The sequence below is a fragment of the Ylistrum balloti genome, unplaced genomic scaffold (genome assembly GCF_031769215.1).
Source record: "Ylistrum balloti isolate Yb309-2 unplaced genomic scaffold, AGI_CSIRO_Ybal_v1 Utg371544, whole genome shotgun sequence".
In the NCBI taxonomy this organism is placed as follows: domain Eukaryota; kingdom Metazoa; phylum Mollusca; class Bivalvia; order Pectinida; family Pectinidae; genus Ylistrum; species Ylistrum balloti.
In genome coordinates this window covers 231,413-249,455 of record NW_026782795.1, presented here as the reverse complement: position 1 = coordinate 249,455, position 18,043 = coordinate 231,413, and the positions used below count along the sequence as shown (strand labels likewise).

The 18,043-nt window shown below is 36.7% G+C and overlaps 1 protein-coding gene across 1 annotated transcript in view; it reads left to right on the top strand.

Annotated features, from left to right (window-relative positions):
* The window catches only part of LOC132562909 (transient receptor potential cation channel subfamily M member-like 2), a 33,241-nt gene extending 16,009 nt beyond the window's left edge, over positions 1-17,232 (top strand). The window contains 14 exon segments of the mRNA XM_060227687.1: positions 5,466-5,598; positions 5,994-6,053; positions 6,794-6,940; positions 8,081-8,180; positions 8,392-8,617; positions 8,801-9,109; positions 11,388-11,531; positions 11,868-12,122; positions 12,294-12,468; positions 13,113-13,269; positions 14,550-14,737; positions 15,639-15,771; positions 16,198-16,342; positions 17,059-17,232. Of these exon segments, the coding sequence (XP_060083670.1) occupies positions 5,466-5,598; positions 5,994-6,053; positions 6,794-6,940; positions 8,081-8,180; positions 8,392-8,617; positions 8,801-9,109; positions 11,388-11,531; positions 11,868-12,122; positions 12,294-12,468; positions 13,113-13,269; positions 14,550-14,737; positions 15,639-15,771; positions 16,198-16,342; positions 17,059-17,232 (2,346 nt within the window).
* The last annotated feature ends 811 nt before the right edge of the window (positions 17,233-18,043 follow it).

The following is an 18,043-nucleotide window of genomic DNA, read 5'->3' as shown; positions in this document are numbered from 1 at the left end:
CTACTTGTGACCTGTCTGTGGCTACTTTTGACCATTCTGACTACTTGTGACCTATCTGTGGCTACTTGTGTCCATTCTGGCTACTTGTGACCTGTCTTTGGCTACTTGTGTCCATTCTGGCTACTTGTGACCTGTATGTAGCTACTTGTGACCTGTCTGTGGCTACTTGTGACCTGTCTGTGGCTACTTGTATCCATTCTGGCTACTTGTGACCTGTCTGTGGCTACTTGTGACCTGTCTGTGGCTAATTTTGACCATTCTGACTGCTTGTGACCTGTCTGTGGCTACTTGTAGGTTATTTCTCTGTACTTGTGTTATTATTATCATCATCAGACACTGCTGTAATATCTGCAGTCTTTTGAAAACATGTCTGTGACTGATGACAGGTTTTTGTAATCAACTCTAGAGGTCGTTGTTTCTTTCCTGGATATAAATAGAAGGCAGGACACAACATAAACGTCATTTTCTGGAAGCTATTAGTGCCAGTAATATCGCAATGTAGTGTGTCTTAAGTAAATGCTGGTTTCACCAGCCTCGTTGTGTGGTTGTGTGTGTAAGTAAGATAACTCCACATACTTTTCTGTTTTATACTGTATATATAGTTGCCCATGCTTTAAACATTAGGTTCAGGGAGATAATCTGTGACGTTGTACATAGATAGTGTGTGTATTTTGCAGCAGTGTTACTCTCCTCTCATTATCTGTCTATATTGGCAGCTGTAGTATAATCAGTTATTAGTGACCACTAAGTTTATACAGGGACTCAGGAATAACTTGATACAGACCCCCAGGCACATGACAAAGGCTTAGAGTATTAGCCAGCAGCATGTTGCTATATAATACTGTTTAGTTCATTGAAAAGGTGACCTTGATCCAAATAAAAGTCACTGTGATCAAATGAGTCAAAATCTGAAAGGCAATATATGCTAAATAATCATAAATCAAGGAGTTTTGAAAATTGACAAGTGGCATGATGGGATGTCGGGATATAGATGTTATTCAGATGAATGTACATCATACATCAAAGAAACAGGCAAAATGTTTTAAAAGTCTCCAACAAAACGTTACCATGGGTATTGGCCGAGGCTGTCAAACTATTCTAGTAAATGACCTTAATTTAGTATCAAAGTCTCTGGGGTCAGTTATGTTATAAATTTTAAATGACACTGGAATAGCTAAGAGGACTTTATAGTATTTTGTAAAAACTTGCTGGAAATGATGCTGAGTTCTAGAAACTTGTGATTAAATTAGAAATCTTAGTTTTTAAGAATCTAGATAAGGAACCTTCAAAAAATAATTTTGTTTGTACTGGCTTAAGCATGGTAGTTTTAGAACTAGAATTCAGAAATCATTGCTTTGATGCTAGTGCTGCCTGATGTACACACATTAGATGTGGCCTTATGTTTTGTTTGATTGTATAATTTAGACTGTTCACTTAATTATCAACTTAGGTTAGCAAAAAGGTAAGAAACACTTTAAGTCACTGAGGTGTTATACTGATTTGTTTACTTCTTTTTCACATTGTTGTTTCGTTTTTGCATATTTAGAGATCCAAATTTTTGTGAGTTTTTGTTATGGCTTGCTTTGATATTTACTCATACTCTTGTCCATTTTAGGCTAAATTAATCATTTTTATTTTTGATAAAAAATGCAAAAAAATTTGGAAACATTTAAAAAAGAAATACTAATCTTTCATTTCTGTGAGTCTTAATCATCATGTTGAAAAGACAGCACTTTGAAACATGACAGAATTTCTTATACATGTTCTTACTTACTGGCACAATAATACCCATTTGCACAGCTTGGTAGACTAGAGAATTCAGTGATGTCTCATTTTGCAGTGATATGTTAACAGACCATGATTACTACTAGCAAAATTTGAATTGTTTTGACCAGACATCAGATGTAGAATCAACGAAAGTGTATTTGCATTTGGCTTAAGGACATGCACTACCTTTAACTTGATATTTTTGAGTTGTTAAGAGTTATCTCCCTTATGTATGTTTAAGTAGAATCTCATTGAAGAACTACATGTGTTTTTCAGTATTTTAATTTTTGGTAATGTTGTTCATTTTATGCTTATCATTATAATGAATCAATTGTTTTAAACTCGTTTGTATAAGTAATATGTATTATGTCAAGGCGTGTATAACATGATGGTAGTTCCTAAATCAGGGATCAGTCTAGGATATAAGGAAAAGTTACCTTTTTGTGACAAGGGAAAATAGCTTGGGTTCCAAGGGGCCATAGGGAGAAGCTTCAGGGGCCGAAAATGATTTATAGTTTTTTAGCACTTTGTGATTGACTATTCAAACAACTTTGGACTAATGCAAGATTCTTTTTAAAATAGAAAATATGCAAACTCCATCAAATTCTACAAAAAAAAAAAAAAAAAAATGAAAATTCAAAAAGCAATCTGTTGAAATTCAAAGAGAAAAATGGTAAATTATATAGAATAATGGAATATATAGTAAGATTAATGGAGAACATCCTGTAAAATGAGAATTTTAGAAGCTCTGGGAAACTACCCCATACTGGTAGTAAAACAAGCCCTAGATTTAGTATTATGTTACACTGTAGTCACTTAGATATGTCTCTCATTGATGCTGTAGAATGTATTAGTAAAGTTGTCACTCAGCTCTGCAGTAGAAAATGTATAAATGTTTGTGATAGATACATAAAATACATACAAATATATTCTGTGAAATGACATATTTTGGCAGCTTAAATATAAGTACATGTATACATGTAGTATAATATTGCATCAGAGATTTGCATTAGTAAATAGATACACCAACAAACACTGCAGTCTAACTTAAGGCCAGGGAATATATACCCTGTACTGTTCAACTTCCCTGCCTTGTTGACTCTATATAGTCTTTTACATATTATTATCAAAGAGACATCTAATCAGTAAATTTGAGTCATGTCATATGAAATTTTGAAAATTATGTATGAGAAACAGAATCTATCACTTGAATATGTTTGAGATCAATTTATTTCTGTCTCCTGCTGATGTTCTGTAACATCTCATTTAGTGTGAATCCCTGAATGAGATTTTAAACAGAATATCAGCCCTAGCCTGTAACGATTAAAAATGATCACAAATACTTATACAGGTAATGGTTTCTATACATAAGACACAAATGGACAGGATCATAATTCAATCATGTTAGTTCTAAAATGAGAATAGTGTTGTTTAATTTAAAGTACAGTGTAGCCCTGTATTCCTGGTCAGAGATAGTTAGCTAATTAGAAATTATTATCCTGTTTATAAAAGAGTAACACAGTAATTCAACATTCAACATGTTGATAACTATGTTGCATTTTTAATCTTGCAATCACACGAATTAAAGGACAAAGCCAAGGTAGGCATTTAACTTCTTAATAATCCAGTGTTGTTAATGTTAACATGTATCAAACCCAGGGGTTACACTGACTCCGTCACAGCATGTATCAAACCCAGGGGTTACACTGACTCCATCACAGCATGTATCAAACCCAGGGGTTACACTGACTCCATCACAGCATGTATCAAACCCAGGGGTTACACTGACTCTGTCACAGCATGTATCAAACCCAGGGGTTACACTGACTCCATCACAGCATGTATCAAACCCAGGGGTTACATTGATTCTGTCACAGCATGTATCAAACCCAGGGGTTACACTGACTCTGTCACAGCATGTATCAAACCCAGGGGTTACACTGACTCCATCACAGCATGTATCAAACCCAGAGGTTACACTGACTCCATCACAGCATGTATCAAACCCAGGGGTTACACTGTAACTTGGTTAGTGGAATGTATCATTCACAGGGATTACACTGTGACTCAGTCAAAGCACGTATATCACAGGGATTACACTGTGACTCAAAGCACGTATATCACAGGGATTACACTATGACTCAGTCAAAGCACGTATGTCACAGTGGATTACACTGTGACTCAAAGCACGTATATCACAGGGATTACAATGTGACTCAGTCAAACCACGTATATCACAGGGATTACACTGTGACTCAGTCAAAGCACATATATCACAGGGATTACACTGTGACTCAAACCACGTATATCACAGGGATTACACTATGACTCAGTCAAAGCACGTATGTCACAGGGATTACACTTTGACTCAGTCAAAGCACATATATCACAGGGATTACACTGTAACTCAAAGCACGTATATCACAGGGATTACACTATGACTCAGTCAAAGCACGTATGTCACAGGGATTACACTGTGACTCAAAGCACGTATATCACAGGGATTACACTATGACTCAGTCAAAGCACGTATGTCACAGGGATTACACTGTGACTCAGTCAAAGCACGTATATCACAGGGATTACACTATGACTCAGTCAAAGCACGTATGTCACAGGGATTACACTGTGACTCAGTCAAAGCACATATATCACAGGGATTACACTATGACTCAGTCAAAGCACGTATATCACAAGGATTACACTTTGACTCAGTCAAAGCACGCATATCACAGGGATTACACTGTGACTCAGTCAAAGCACGTATATCACAAGGATTACACTGTGACTCAGTCAAAGCACGTATATCACAGGGATTACACTGTGACTCAGTCAAAGCACGTATATCACAAGGATTACACTGTGACTCAGTCAAAGCACGTATATCACAGGGATTACACGATGAATAGGTAACAGTGTGTATCTCATACATGGATGTTTGCACTGAGACTTAATCATGGCGTGGAGACCTTACTTAAATCATTCAATATTGTTGCACCATCAACACAAATGTAGCTGTTTTTCTCAGTATATATTGATGTATATCATTATATATTATGATTCAGCCTCCATGTAAACTTTCACAATCACTGTAGTCACTTTCTATTGTTTATAATGTACTGTTGTTACCATTAGCCATTCCCTCCTTTAGTGTATGTAGTTTTTTTTCCAAATCTAAGACTTATCAGATATTGTAAAAATGGATCTTGGGTCCAAACTGGAAAAACACATTTGTCAGACTTAACAAACTGGAACATTTGAAAGTCTTTGTGGTTTTCTAAATGTTGCATGGCTATACAGTGTTGTAAGGAACTGGAAATTCTGGGATGTTTGAGTAATTCCTGAAGTGTATACAGACTGTATGTCTTTTTATTGCATGGATAAGATGAATGTAATTAAGTGTGTATCAACTCTGACACTTGTTGTTAAAGTTCTTCAAATTAAATAATGTCAACAAATTGAAAAAGAAATATGTAAACCACTGGGATGAAAGTTGAAATCTTCAGACTTCTACCTCACAGGGGGGTATCATAAATGTTCAGAAAAGGATCAACACCTTAGGGAGTGAACTCTTAATATCATTTTCTATAGCAAAGGGAGAGTATTAACAATGCTTGTATGTGATAGGATACTTAGAACAGTACAGGGATGTAGGTCTTTATGACTTTCATTATTTTTTAATCATTTTTATCTTATAGCAAACATGGGGAGCCTATCTCTGTTGTCGACCAGTACAACACCTTGGAAATCATCCAGAACTGGTGGAGTTGGTGGGAAAGACGATCGTTTATATAATGGGAGATGAGGCAATTAATCCGTATTATGACAAAGGTAGGTGACCAGACTGGGATGTCATTTACTAAATATTGATATTGATTTGTAGCTATCATTGTCCCAGTTATGCAATATCAGTAAAAATATCTAAACTTTGTGAAGATTGTGTGTATGCGGTTTTTTAGTGTTTTGTTTTGTTTATTTCTGTCTGTGGTTCAAATTTTTACAGTTTTACCAAAAGCCTGAAAAAGATCTTTAAAACTAGGTTAGCAAACATTATATGAAGGAAAGAAGTTGATTATAATGGTACTGGGAGGAAAATTCCAAAATTGAGAATTTTATAATGTTACTACTATATAGGAGAATGTTGTTGTTCAAATATTTAAGTTATGTAGGCTCTGTGGCAGACTGATGAACTCATAGGTAAATGTTAAATCCTGTTTATTTTCCAGGTGATAAATTTGTGGTAATTGATGCAGAGCCATGTATGGGATACATTGAAGATAACAAAAGTAAGTCTTCATAGTTAATTATTTAAATTGGATTATCAAAGACCAGGAGAGTTAGTCATGGTCGTTTCTTCAGTCATCTATCCATTTACCGTTCATCATTAAATAATCTCTTAATAGTTATCACTATTCCTCCTAAATAGATGGAGATACAGAAAAAGAACCTCCATTAGTGAGTAGGATGTGCTCCTTAGTCTACTAAGAAGACTACTGTTTGAAACGGAATTTGCAATGAGATAGGACTTCCTCTTAATGAGTTGCATAATGTCCACAAATGGTCCTGAATAAAATCATATGGGCGTAACTTTAATAAGTGCCATACTCAAGATGGCTATCATGAATGCCATCTTGAAAATTCTGTTATACATGTATTTATTTCTTCTGTGCAGAAAGTTATGTCAAGGTCAGACCTTAACCTGAAAGTGTTCAAGAGAAAAAATATTCAGACCTGATGTGAGTTTCATCTTGGATTCTACTCACAGGCTTATCAAAGAGCATATTTCTTACTTTGATAAAGATAGGTTTTTGTGGCAGTACAAGGCTGGTGCCATAGGCTTTTTGTGCAGCCGTCTATTGTGTCCAAGCATGGTAGAGTTTTGGGCTGCACTGTTTTTTTTACATAACAGAAGGTTATGTATTCCTATTCTGTCCACAGCGTATGATATGCTGTATGTCATTAATGTGGGTTTTTTTTATATACATCAAAAAACATAAAGTGATAAAACCTAAACTTGATACTGCAGGTGTTGAACACTCAATGGCAGGGAAAAATTGGCGGAAAATCAAACACGACTTTGAGCTACCAGAGAGGGAGCTGTTTTTGTGGGCAATATTGCTCAATAGGATGGACCTAGCTAAACTCTTCTGGAGACTGGGAAGGGACCATTTGGGTAAGGAACATCAGTGAAACAGCTACCTCCACTGTGTAGTGAATAAAGGAGAGTACAATCCCTGAAGTTTGAGGATTTGTGAGGCAAAACAAAAAGGAATTTAACCAGTCACACTAGATAAAGGAATTTAACCAGTCACACTAGATAAAGGAATTTAACCAGTCACACCAGATAAAGGAATTTAACCAGTCACAACAGATAAAGGAATTTAACCAGTCACACTAGATAAAGGAATTTAACCAGTCACACCAGATAAAGGAATTTAACCAGTCACACTAGATAAAGGAATTTAACCAGTCACACCAGATAAAGGAATTTAACCAGTCACACCAGATAAAGGAATTTAACCAGTCACACCAGATAAAGGAATTTAACCAGTCACACCAGATAAAGGAATTTAACCAGTCACACCAGATAAAGGAATTTAACCAGTCACACCAGATAAAAGATATTTGTTTAAATTTGAAATTTGTTAGTTGTTAGACTGAAATGTGATTTTTGTTTGAACTCCTTCTAGATATTCGGGTCATTATTGAGGTTTAAGGACACTGTTGACTGTATAAATCTAGCTTCTTTCATTTTATTTTGTTCAAGACTTAATCGCTAATCGCTGTAGTAGGAATTTTTTTTTCTGACTAAATATTCATGGTTATAAAAGTGAGAATTTTTCATGGTATTCAAAAAATCCCTGATGATTAAGGGTAAAAATATTAAGCTAGTAGTATGCTGCTGTTATAGAAACTTTGTTTTAATGAATGACTTTGAATCTTTTTCAAGGTCACATTAGTGAAACTTATTGAAACTTTGAAAAGTAATCTAATTCTTTTAACCAATTTTTTACTAGATAACCAGGATACCAAGGTTCATGCTATTTTACTAACTGGAATAAATTTCTTTTGTTTTCAAGTCTTTTAAAGTGCATGACTTTGGGTCACTGTTAAAATCTGTATGGTCAAATCTGTGATGGTTAGGAAACTATAGCATCTTAATCTGAATAACCAGAAGGACTGTAGTATTAATACAATATTTCTTTTATTGTCAAATTCCACTTATTATTGTATTTTCTTTGTTATGTTAATAAGGGGATGATTGCAATACCTATATATATATGTCATGAGTAAATATCTGTGGATGTTACAGGTTCAGCACTGCTTGCAGCAGGTCTGCTGAAAGGTCTAGCTAATGTGGCTGATGGTGAGGAAGAGATTGAACTTAGTGTGTCCTTAGAGGAGAGCGCAGAGTAAGTTACCTCCCTTATTTTCCCTTCATTTATAACACTAGTTATCGCATAATAGGATATTTTTGTGAGGATCATATTTTTGCCAATTTGTAAGTCATTGATAAAACTGTGTCATTGTCCACTGAAACCATGACAATACTTATCATGAAATATTGATCATGTGCCTACCCTCCAAACAGGATATACACAAGTTGATTGTTTTATTGTATAGGATGTTTGAGAAATTGGCAGTGGATGTGTTATCTCAATGCTATAAGCAAAACAAGGTGCTTGCCCATCAGTTACTTGTTCGTCAGCTCAACGACTATGGTAACACAACCCTGCTACTCCTGGCTGATGCCAACGAACTCATGGACTTCATGGATCACACTTGTTGTCAAACCAAACTGAACAGTGTGTGGAAAGGACGCATGGCCCTTTATACATCAACTTGGAAGGTAAGAATCCAGAAATCTGCCCTAAATTGGAATTTGTTATTCTAATTATCAACGTTGGTATGGAAGTTGCCAAATAAACCCATCTCTATAGTTTATTCGTGTAATATATATTTTCTATCTAAAGTATCCAGCCAGAAGTGTATACCTGGATGTGTAACATATACTGTATGCATTATGTCACAGATACTTGCTGCGATGATGATTCCGTTTCTGATTCCGGCTATTAAGTTTACTTGCAACAAAAATCCCACTGAATACCTGGAGGATGACGAGGAGGTAGACTACGACGACCTTGGTGAGGCCATGGCAGTAGAGGGCACCTTGGTCAGCAATAACAGCAAAGTATCCCCAGAAATAGAAAGTAAAACAAAGTACCTCAAGAAAAAACTGTATAAAGTCAGCTTGATTGGAACAGGAAAGGATGGTATCAATGTCTTCTCCGCCATGTACCACTTCTATACTGCGCCTGCCACCAAGTTCTATTGGTACACGGTAAGTACAAGGCCATGTACCACTTCTATACTGCGCCTGCCACCAAGTTCTATTGGTACACGGTAAGTACAAGGCCATGTACCACTTCTATACTGCGCCTGCCACCAAGTTCTCTTGGTACACGGTAAGTACAAGGCCATGTACCACTTCTATACTGCACCTGCCACCAAGTTCTATTGGTACACGGTAAGTACAAGACCATGTACCACTTCTTTACTGTGCCTGCCACCAAGTTCTATTGGTACACGGTAAGTACAAGGCCATGTACCACTTCTATACTGTGCCTGCCACCAAGTTCTCTTGGTACACGGTAAGTACAAGGCCATGTACCACTTCTATACTGCGCCTGCCACCAAGTTCTATTGGTACACGGTAAGTACAAGGCCATGTACCACTTCTATACTTCGCTTTCCACCAAGTTCTCTTGGTACACGGTAAGTACAAGGCCATGTACCACTTCTATACTGTGCCTGCCACCATGCTCTATTGGTACACCGTAAGTACAAGGCCATGTACCACTTCTGTACTGCGCCTGCCACCAAGTTCTATTGGTACACGGTAAGTACAAGGCCATGTACCACTTCTATACTGCGCTAGCCACCATGCTCTATTGGTACACGGTAAGTACAAGGCCATGTACCACTTCTGTACTGCTCCTGCCACCAAGTTCTATTGGTACACGGTTAGTACAAGGCCATGTACCACTTCTATACTGGGCCTGCCACCAAGTTCTATTGGTACACGGTAAGTACAAGGCCATGTACCACTTCTATACTTCGCCTGCCACCAAGTTCTGTTGGTACATGGTAAGTACAAGGCCATGTACCACTTCTATACTGCGCCTGCCACCAAGTTCTATTGGTACACGGTAAGTACAAGGCCATGTACCACTTCTATACTTCGCCTTCCACCAAGTTCTCTTGGTACACAGTAAGTACAAGGCCATGTACCACTTCTATACTGCGCCTGCCACCAAGTTCTATTGGTACACGGTAAGTACAAGGCCATGTACCACTTCTATACTTTGCCTTCCACCAAGTTCTCTTGGTACACGGTAAGTACAAGGCCATGTACCACTTCTATACTTTGCCTTCCACCAAGTTCTCTTGGTACACGGTAAGTACAAGGCCATGTACCACTTCTATACTGCGCCTGCCACCAAGTTCTATTGGTACACGGTAAGTACGAGACCATGTACCACTTCTATACTGTGCCTGCCACCAAGTTCTATTGGTACACGGTAAGTACAAGGCTATGTACCACTTCAATACTGCGCCTTCCATCAAGTTCTGTTGGTACACGGTAAGTACAAGGCCATGTACCACTTCTATACTGCGCTTGCCACCAAGTTCTATTGGTACACGGTAAGTACAAGGCCATGTACCACTTCTATACTGCACCTGCCACCAAGTTCTATTGGTACACGGTAAGTACAAGACCATGTACCACTTCTATACTGCACCTGCCACCAAGTTCTATTGGTACACGGTAAGTACAAGACCATGTACCACTTCTTTACTGTGCCTGCCACCAAGTTCTATTGGTACACGGTAAGTACAAGGCCATGTACCACTTCTATACTGCGCTTGCCACCAAGTTCTATTGGTACACGGTAAGTACAAAGAAGGGAGATACATCTTGTACAGAGACAAGCTAGGTTTGATAAACGCTGTCAGACTCTAGCAGAGGTCCTTATGTAAACTATTGAACCTCAGGATCATAGATATTTATTTCATAACAAAATGGTGAAACTTTTATGGAAAGTTAACATTTGGAATTTTGTGCAAAGAAATTAGTTTTATTAACTTATGTAAATCACTCTTGGAATATTGCATTGTTACAAATCCTTTTCAAATTACATTTGTTTTCCTTTTAGTAAGATGTATAGGTATATCTGAAGAGTGCGTGTTAAATTTTTCCCAAAGGACTTCATTATTTAGAAACTGTATTATTTAGAGATTGAACTAAATCTCTGAGATATGTTGTGATCAGTCAGTTTATATGTACAGGTTGTAGGCTTTCCAGGTACATTACACTTGTAATGCAGATTTAATGTTCTCTGTTCAATGAATTACAAATACATATAAAAAAATAGATAAGTTTCACTTATTTGTGTATTGAATTTATAACATTTCCTTGACTTTATAAAGAATATTCCAAGATGCCAGACTCAAAATTGATCTGCACATAGCATTACCTAGACATCAACATAATTTCATCCTGAAATAAACTTTTCAATGCTTCATTTTATAAAACATTTTTTCTTTTCTTTTTGCAGATTGCCTACTTGATATTCTTGGCTATTTTTTCTTTCTTTGTGTTGACAAATTTATACCCCACATCCCACCCCAACTCTCCATCCAATATCGAATGTGTCACGTGGGGTTGGACCATCACTATGGTGATCGAGGAGGTTAGACAGGTGAGTTTGTGATATTTCAATATGCAGTAGTTATAGATATTAAATAATAGGACTGATCCGAATGAGTAAGCAATGTCAATAAAAGACAGAATCTCTAACTTTCACAGTTCTCATTTTGAGAACATGCTATCCCTTGGATACGACCTAAACATACCTGATAAGGTTGTCTTCAGAACACCTTGTTTTATTCTCCTGTGTCAAGTGTCTCATTGTGAATTTTTACTAGTTTACCATAAGAAATAATTCCACATTAGTATGATCATGTTTGTAAAAGTCTGATGTATGTATCATATGCTTGATGAAGTGTGTTATTGTATTTGCCATTTCTGTTTACAGGTATTGACGCGTGATCAGAGATCCTTGATTCACAAGCTGCGGAGTTGGTACTCCAGTGTCTGGAATCGCTTTGATTTGCTTATGTATCTACTTTTTATGCTGTCAGTGATTCTGAGATTTGTCCTCAATGACAGCAACTTTACTTGGGCCAGAATGACATACAGTATTACACTGGCCATGTACTTCCTCAGATTCATGCAAGCATTCTTTGTGGAGAAAAATATTGGACCTAAAGTCATTATGATCAGAAAAATGGTAAGTTTTATAGTATTGTAAATCCTAGTTAGTAAATAAGAAAAAAATAAAGAATGTTGAGACTGTTCAATGGTTTGTTTTAGTTTTGTAAAAATATTGATATCATTAATATGTCTCATTAACTTTTTTGTTTTAATTTTTGAGTTACAAGTTTTTTTGTGTATTTTACAGCTGACAGATTTGATGTTTTTCTTTGCTATCCTCGCTGTGTTTGTGCTCAGTTTTGGAATTGCCTACCAGGCAAATTTGTTCCCTAATGACCCTCCAACCTGGCGACTTCTGAAACAGGTGGTTTACCTTCCCTACTGGCAGATGTATGGTGAACTATTCCTGGAGAACATGGAAGGTGAGTCTCGGGATTTCTCCTCATTATCTTGAAGTGTGATATGAGGATATTCTGTATTGATCCTGCAGTGAGCATAGTAATTATAATTACATTGTTAATGTCCTGTCAACACATAAAAAGGTCATTAGTGCCATCAACCAGTGAGTAAGCATAATGTCTGACTCATAAAACAGAACAATGATGTAACATATGGTGGCATTTCTACAGAAACTGCAATAGACATTGGTGGGCTTATTAACAGAAGAACTTATTGTCAGATAGTTACAATTAGGGCAATATTAGACTCAAACATGTTTTTGACCCATCCAAATGAATTTTAACTCTCCCACTTGTAAGGGTATGACTTTAGTATATGTCTTGACATTAGAACTTGTATGGAAATGTTGATATATCTTGAAATGGCTCAGTGTCACAGGTCCACCAAATTATATCCAATTATTTCTTTCAAATATTGATACATATCTGTAAATCAGTGATATTATCTGTTAAATGATCAGACCTTGTTTTCCTTAAAAAATATAATTACATATTATAAGATAAGAGTGACATACATAAACATACACATACTTAAATAATTGTTTTGCATGTGGTACTGACTTGTCAGACATTTAGACGTCAAGGTCATTATTTTCATTAACCAACAGGGGAGGAGCCAAATGATTGTACTACCAATGAGACAGAATGGCGGTCAGGAGCAAAGGTTCGCTGTGCCGAAAACAATGCACTGGTGCCATTACTTCTTGCTGTGTACATGCTACTGACCAACATCTTACTGGTCAACCTGCTGATTGCCATGTTCAGGTAAATATATATGGTCATTCAGATTGTTACCTGTCAAGGTCATTTTAATATTTTTGGAGTCTTTAATTATGGATTCTTCAAAATTCAGCCAAATCATCAGAACTTTTATAGAGGTGGGCACATCAACAGAGGCCATATCTTATATAGAGGTGGTGTCAAAGGTAGACTTTTATAGAGGTGGGCACATCAACAGAGGCCATATCTTATATAGAGGTGGTGTCAAAGGTAGACTTTTATAGAGGTGGGCACATCAACAGAGGCCATATCTTATATAGAGGTGGTGTCAAAGGTAGACTTTAATAGAGGTGGGCACATCAACAGAGGCCATATCTTATATAGAGGTGGTGTCAAAGGTAGTCTTTTATAGAGGTGGGCACATCAACAGAGGCCATATCTTATATAGAGGTGGTGTCAAAGGTAGACTTTTATAGAGGTGGGCACATCAACAGAGGCCATATCTTATATAGAGGTGGTGTCAAAGGTAGTCTTTTATAGAGGTGGGCACATCAACAGAGGCCATATCTTATATAGAGGTGGTGTCAAAGGTAGTCTTTTATAGAGGTGGGCACATCAACAGAGGCCATATCTTATATAGAGGTGGTGTCAAAGGTAGTCTTTTATAGAGGTGGGCACATCAACAGAGGCCATATCTTATATAGAGGTGGTGTCAAAGGTAGTCTTTTATAGAGGTGGGCACATCAACAGAGGCCATATCTTATATAGAGGTGGTGTCAAAGGTAGTCTTTTATAGAGGTGGGCACATCAACAGAGGCCATATCTTATATAGAGGTGGTGTCAAAGGTAGACTTTTATAGAGGTGGGCACATCAACAGAGGCCATATCTTATATAGAGGTGGTGTCAAAGGTAGTCTTTTATAGAGGTGATCTGTAGATAGAGGTGGACTTTAAATGATGATGATTGCTAAATGGGGAATGCCTCTTCAGAGATCGATTCATTGGGCTGCAGGTCTCCCAAGAGGATTTTAGACTGATGTGATCCAGATGCACTGATGAAGCTATAGTTTTCAATTGTTTGTGTGTGTTTTTTAGTTGTTATAGTGACTCTGTGTTAGCAGTATCAGTAATATTCATGATTATAAAGAATTAAATCAACATTTTGAGGCTTCGCTATCAATCATGTTGACAGACCAGTCAAGTGCTGTGTTGTTTCAAATGAAAAAGTCACAAGTCGTAGATAAAATAATGTTTTATATAAACACTTTGTTAAAGAGATAAAAAAAATTGGTTTTGACTTAACAGAAATTCAAATTTTTTTCCAGTGACACATTTCAGAAGGTACAGGATAATTCCCTAAAGGTGTGGAGATTCTTTAAATTCTCACTAGTTTATGAGTACTACGAACGGCCATCCATTTTCCCTCCATTTATTATCATAAATCACGCTTTCCGAGGAGGACGATGGCTGATGCACAAAATGTGCAGAAAGCTGAATTACCATGACGACTTCAGTAAGTAGCTGTACATTACCTGGAAGCATTATAAAAATGATAGTTGTCATTATTTTTTCATACCAAAGCCATTTTATTTGATGCTTATAGTTTTAACCCTAGCCATTGTAGTGATACATGTCCTCTTGGCCTCTTGTTTTATACTCCAGCCATTGTAGTGATACATGTCCTCTTGGCCTCTTGTTTTATACTCCAGCCATTGTAGTGATACATGTCCTCTTGGCCTCTTGTTTTATACTCCAGCCATTGTAGTGATACATGTCCTCTTGGCCTCTTGTTTTATACTCCAGCCATTTCATCTGAGGCTTGTTATTTTGCCCATACCTGACGATCCAGATTCACTGACAGGGAATCACTGTCTGTGGCCCCAGTTTCATGAATCTTCCTTAAGTAAGGGAATCTTCCTTAAGTAAGGGAATTTTCCTTATTTTAAAATTGCCTCTAACAAAGCATTACATGAGTTAAGGAAATTTTCTTAGATAATGCTTTTCTGTGGTAATTGAGATTTCCTTAAGTTACTGAAGAATCGTGAAACTGGGGCCTGCTCTTTAATGTGGTTTTATTTCTTTTAAGATTTTCAACACATTTAAACATTTATCCTACAATAAGCCTTGCCTCTATAGAAAAGTCAAGTCTTACATTTATTCAACATTAATTACACAATTTAATATATGCAATGCAAAATCAAGACTAACTGTCTATAAAGACCACTTATTTTGGTTCCCAATGTAATACACTGCATAATAATTGAACCTCTGGATGAAGGCCACTGCCTCTAAAGGCCACATTTGCTGGTATCTTTAAGTGGTCGTTACAGACAGGTATGACTTTCTATGATGAAGTCTTTATGATGGGGTATAATTGTACTAGAAGTTGATTTTGATGTTGATTGATGTTACAGAGCTTCGCCTGACAGAGAGAGACAACACACGTCTGTCACTGTTTGAACGTGAGGCAGTAGAGGACTATCTCCACACTTCGCGAGAGTTGCTGAAAGAACAGCTTGACTCTAAGGTCAGGAGCACGTCCGATAGGTAAGCATATTACATAATCATTTTCACATATTTCACAACCTTAACTAAGTTGTCTTCAAAAACTGATGATTACCGAATTTATCACAGATTTCAACTTTCATGATACTATGTACTTGTATTTAGAATTGATTACCTATTTGTTAAGTGTTCTGATAAAGAAATTGTGTATGTTTACTCAGTAATGCTAATTTTGTTGTGAACTGAATCTCATCTGGCTCTGTACCATCTTTCTAATATTGACAATGGTGGGAAAACTAATATTGAATTCTTGTCTTTACTTTAACATATAAGTTATAAGTTTTCTCCATTAATAATTCAGATTTGTTTACATATCCAGTCAGTGTTCAGTGAGACACATTTCTCTTTGGTCACAGTTACCAAGTATTGTGTTATTTACATATGTGTGTTTCCTCTATAATTTGCCAGACTGGAGAAAGTAATAGATGAACTAGACAGCATCAAGGATTCTGTAACCCAGGTCTCTAAACAAAAGAGTTCACAGCCAACAACTGACATCACACCACGGGATATAATAGCTAGCAGTATGCTCACCGCTCGGTCTGCCAAGTAAGTCACATGCAACTGTTCACCTTACGTTGATGTCCACATTACCAAAGTAACTCTCATATATACAGCTAATTTGATTGAAAATGGTTGGATACTTAACATTGGCATCTTTAGTGTTTTTCAGATTCACCCAGTCTGGTAAATGTGACAAAGCATAATGGATTAAAATCAGAACTGTAACTAACAATTTGGTTTGAATCCGATTAAATTGGCAACAACAGTACAATTGTATAAAGTCATTCATATTTGATGAAAGTAGTAGTTGTGTGTTGTATCTGTTGTATGTCATCTCTGATAGATTTTGTTCCCCAATCTTCCACTGGTGTCAGCATTAATCAGGTACTCTCATATTACATAAACCACCGATACTTTACATTGGTGAATATATCAGTAAATCATATCTTTTTATTATAACTTTCTTGCTAAATATCTCTTCATTCATTGTAGCTAATTTTTAAGAATAGCTAAAAGTCACAGAAATGTTTTCTTCTCCTGACAATCATGTGTGACTTAAGGCAGGAAGGAGAAACATCAGAATGACACTGATCAGATTGTGCCTGTATCCCAACTAATGCTTTTCATCCTGATATTGTTATACACAGGATTCTACATTGAAAATTAAAATATATGTCTGCTGTTTTGCTGTGTATTTTTTTTCTGTATGTAAGTCTGAAAACTAGCATGTCAAGTTTTGTCTCGTGCAGAGTTGCTGTACCCCAGGATCAGCGGATGCAGGATCAGATGGATCAACTGTCAACTTACGTGCGTGAAGAGCTCGCTTCTATCCACAAAAGTGTATACACTTTACAGGAAATGATGATGGAGAATAGAAGACAGACACTCACCTCCCCTGCCCTCGACATCACCCATGTGACCTCATCTCAGGATGTGTAAATTGGTCAGAACTGGACAGCACATACATAAAGAGGTAAAAAAACTTGACATCAATTACATAAAACTGAAGCTGACATCAAAGGTTTGTCTGGTGATGTGTAAAGCTGTCCATACTCTAAATGTAGTGGTCATCACTAATGGTGACAATTTGATGCGAAATGACCAATACTGGACATCCTACATTTGGTCACGTCTGACGACACAAACATTGCACTTCAGCAAATGTATGAGCAGTGGTCAAAACTGGACAGTGGTCAAAACTTGACAAGAGGATGACATATGAAATAGTCGATGCTGGACATCATACAACATACTAGAAGTGCCTGATCAAAGATAAGAGTTTTGAAGTGGTCTACTATGAAGTGGTGAAATGTATTTCTGCCCATATATAGAAATGTACAGATAACTACTCCATACATATGTATATATCAAAACATTTAAATATCTATATATGACCATACAAGTTTTCAAGGCCACTTCTTTATTTGTCATTCACTCTTCACTCATAGTTCTGTTATAATAATAATCTCTAATTTTATAAGGCTTAAGTGAAGGGATCATTATTTGTGAAGTTTTTACAGTAATCAAAAATTCACCTTGTACAATTAAATGCATCATATAGTTGACATTGAAGAATACTCTAACAAGCAATTTACAATTTCTTAACTGATAACTCTCATTGCATTTAACCATTGATTCAGTAATATATACAGGTATGTACTAACATCATTTTCTGTTGCCATGGATTAAATAACATGTGAACATACACTTAAATCCTGTCATGGCAGCTTCTCATTTTTAATGATCTAAA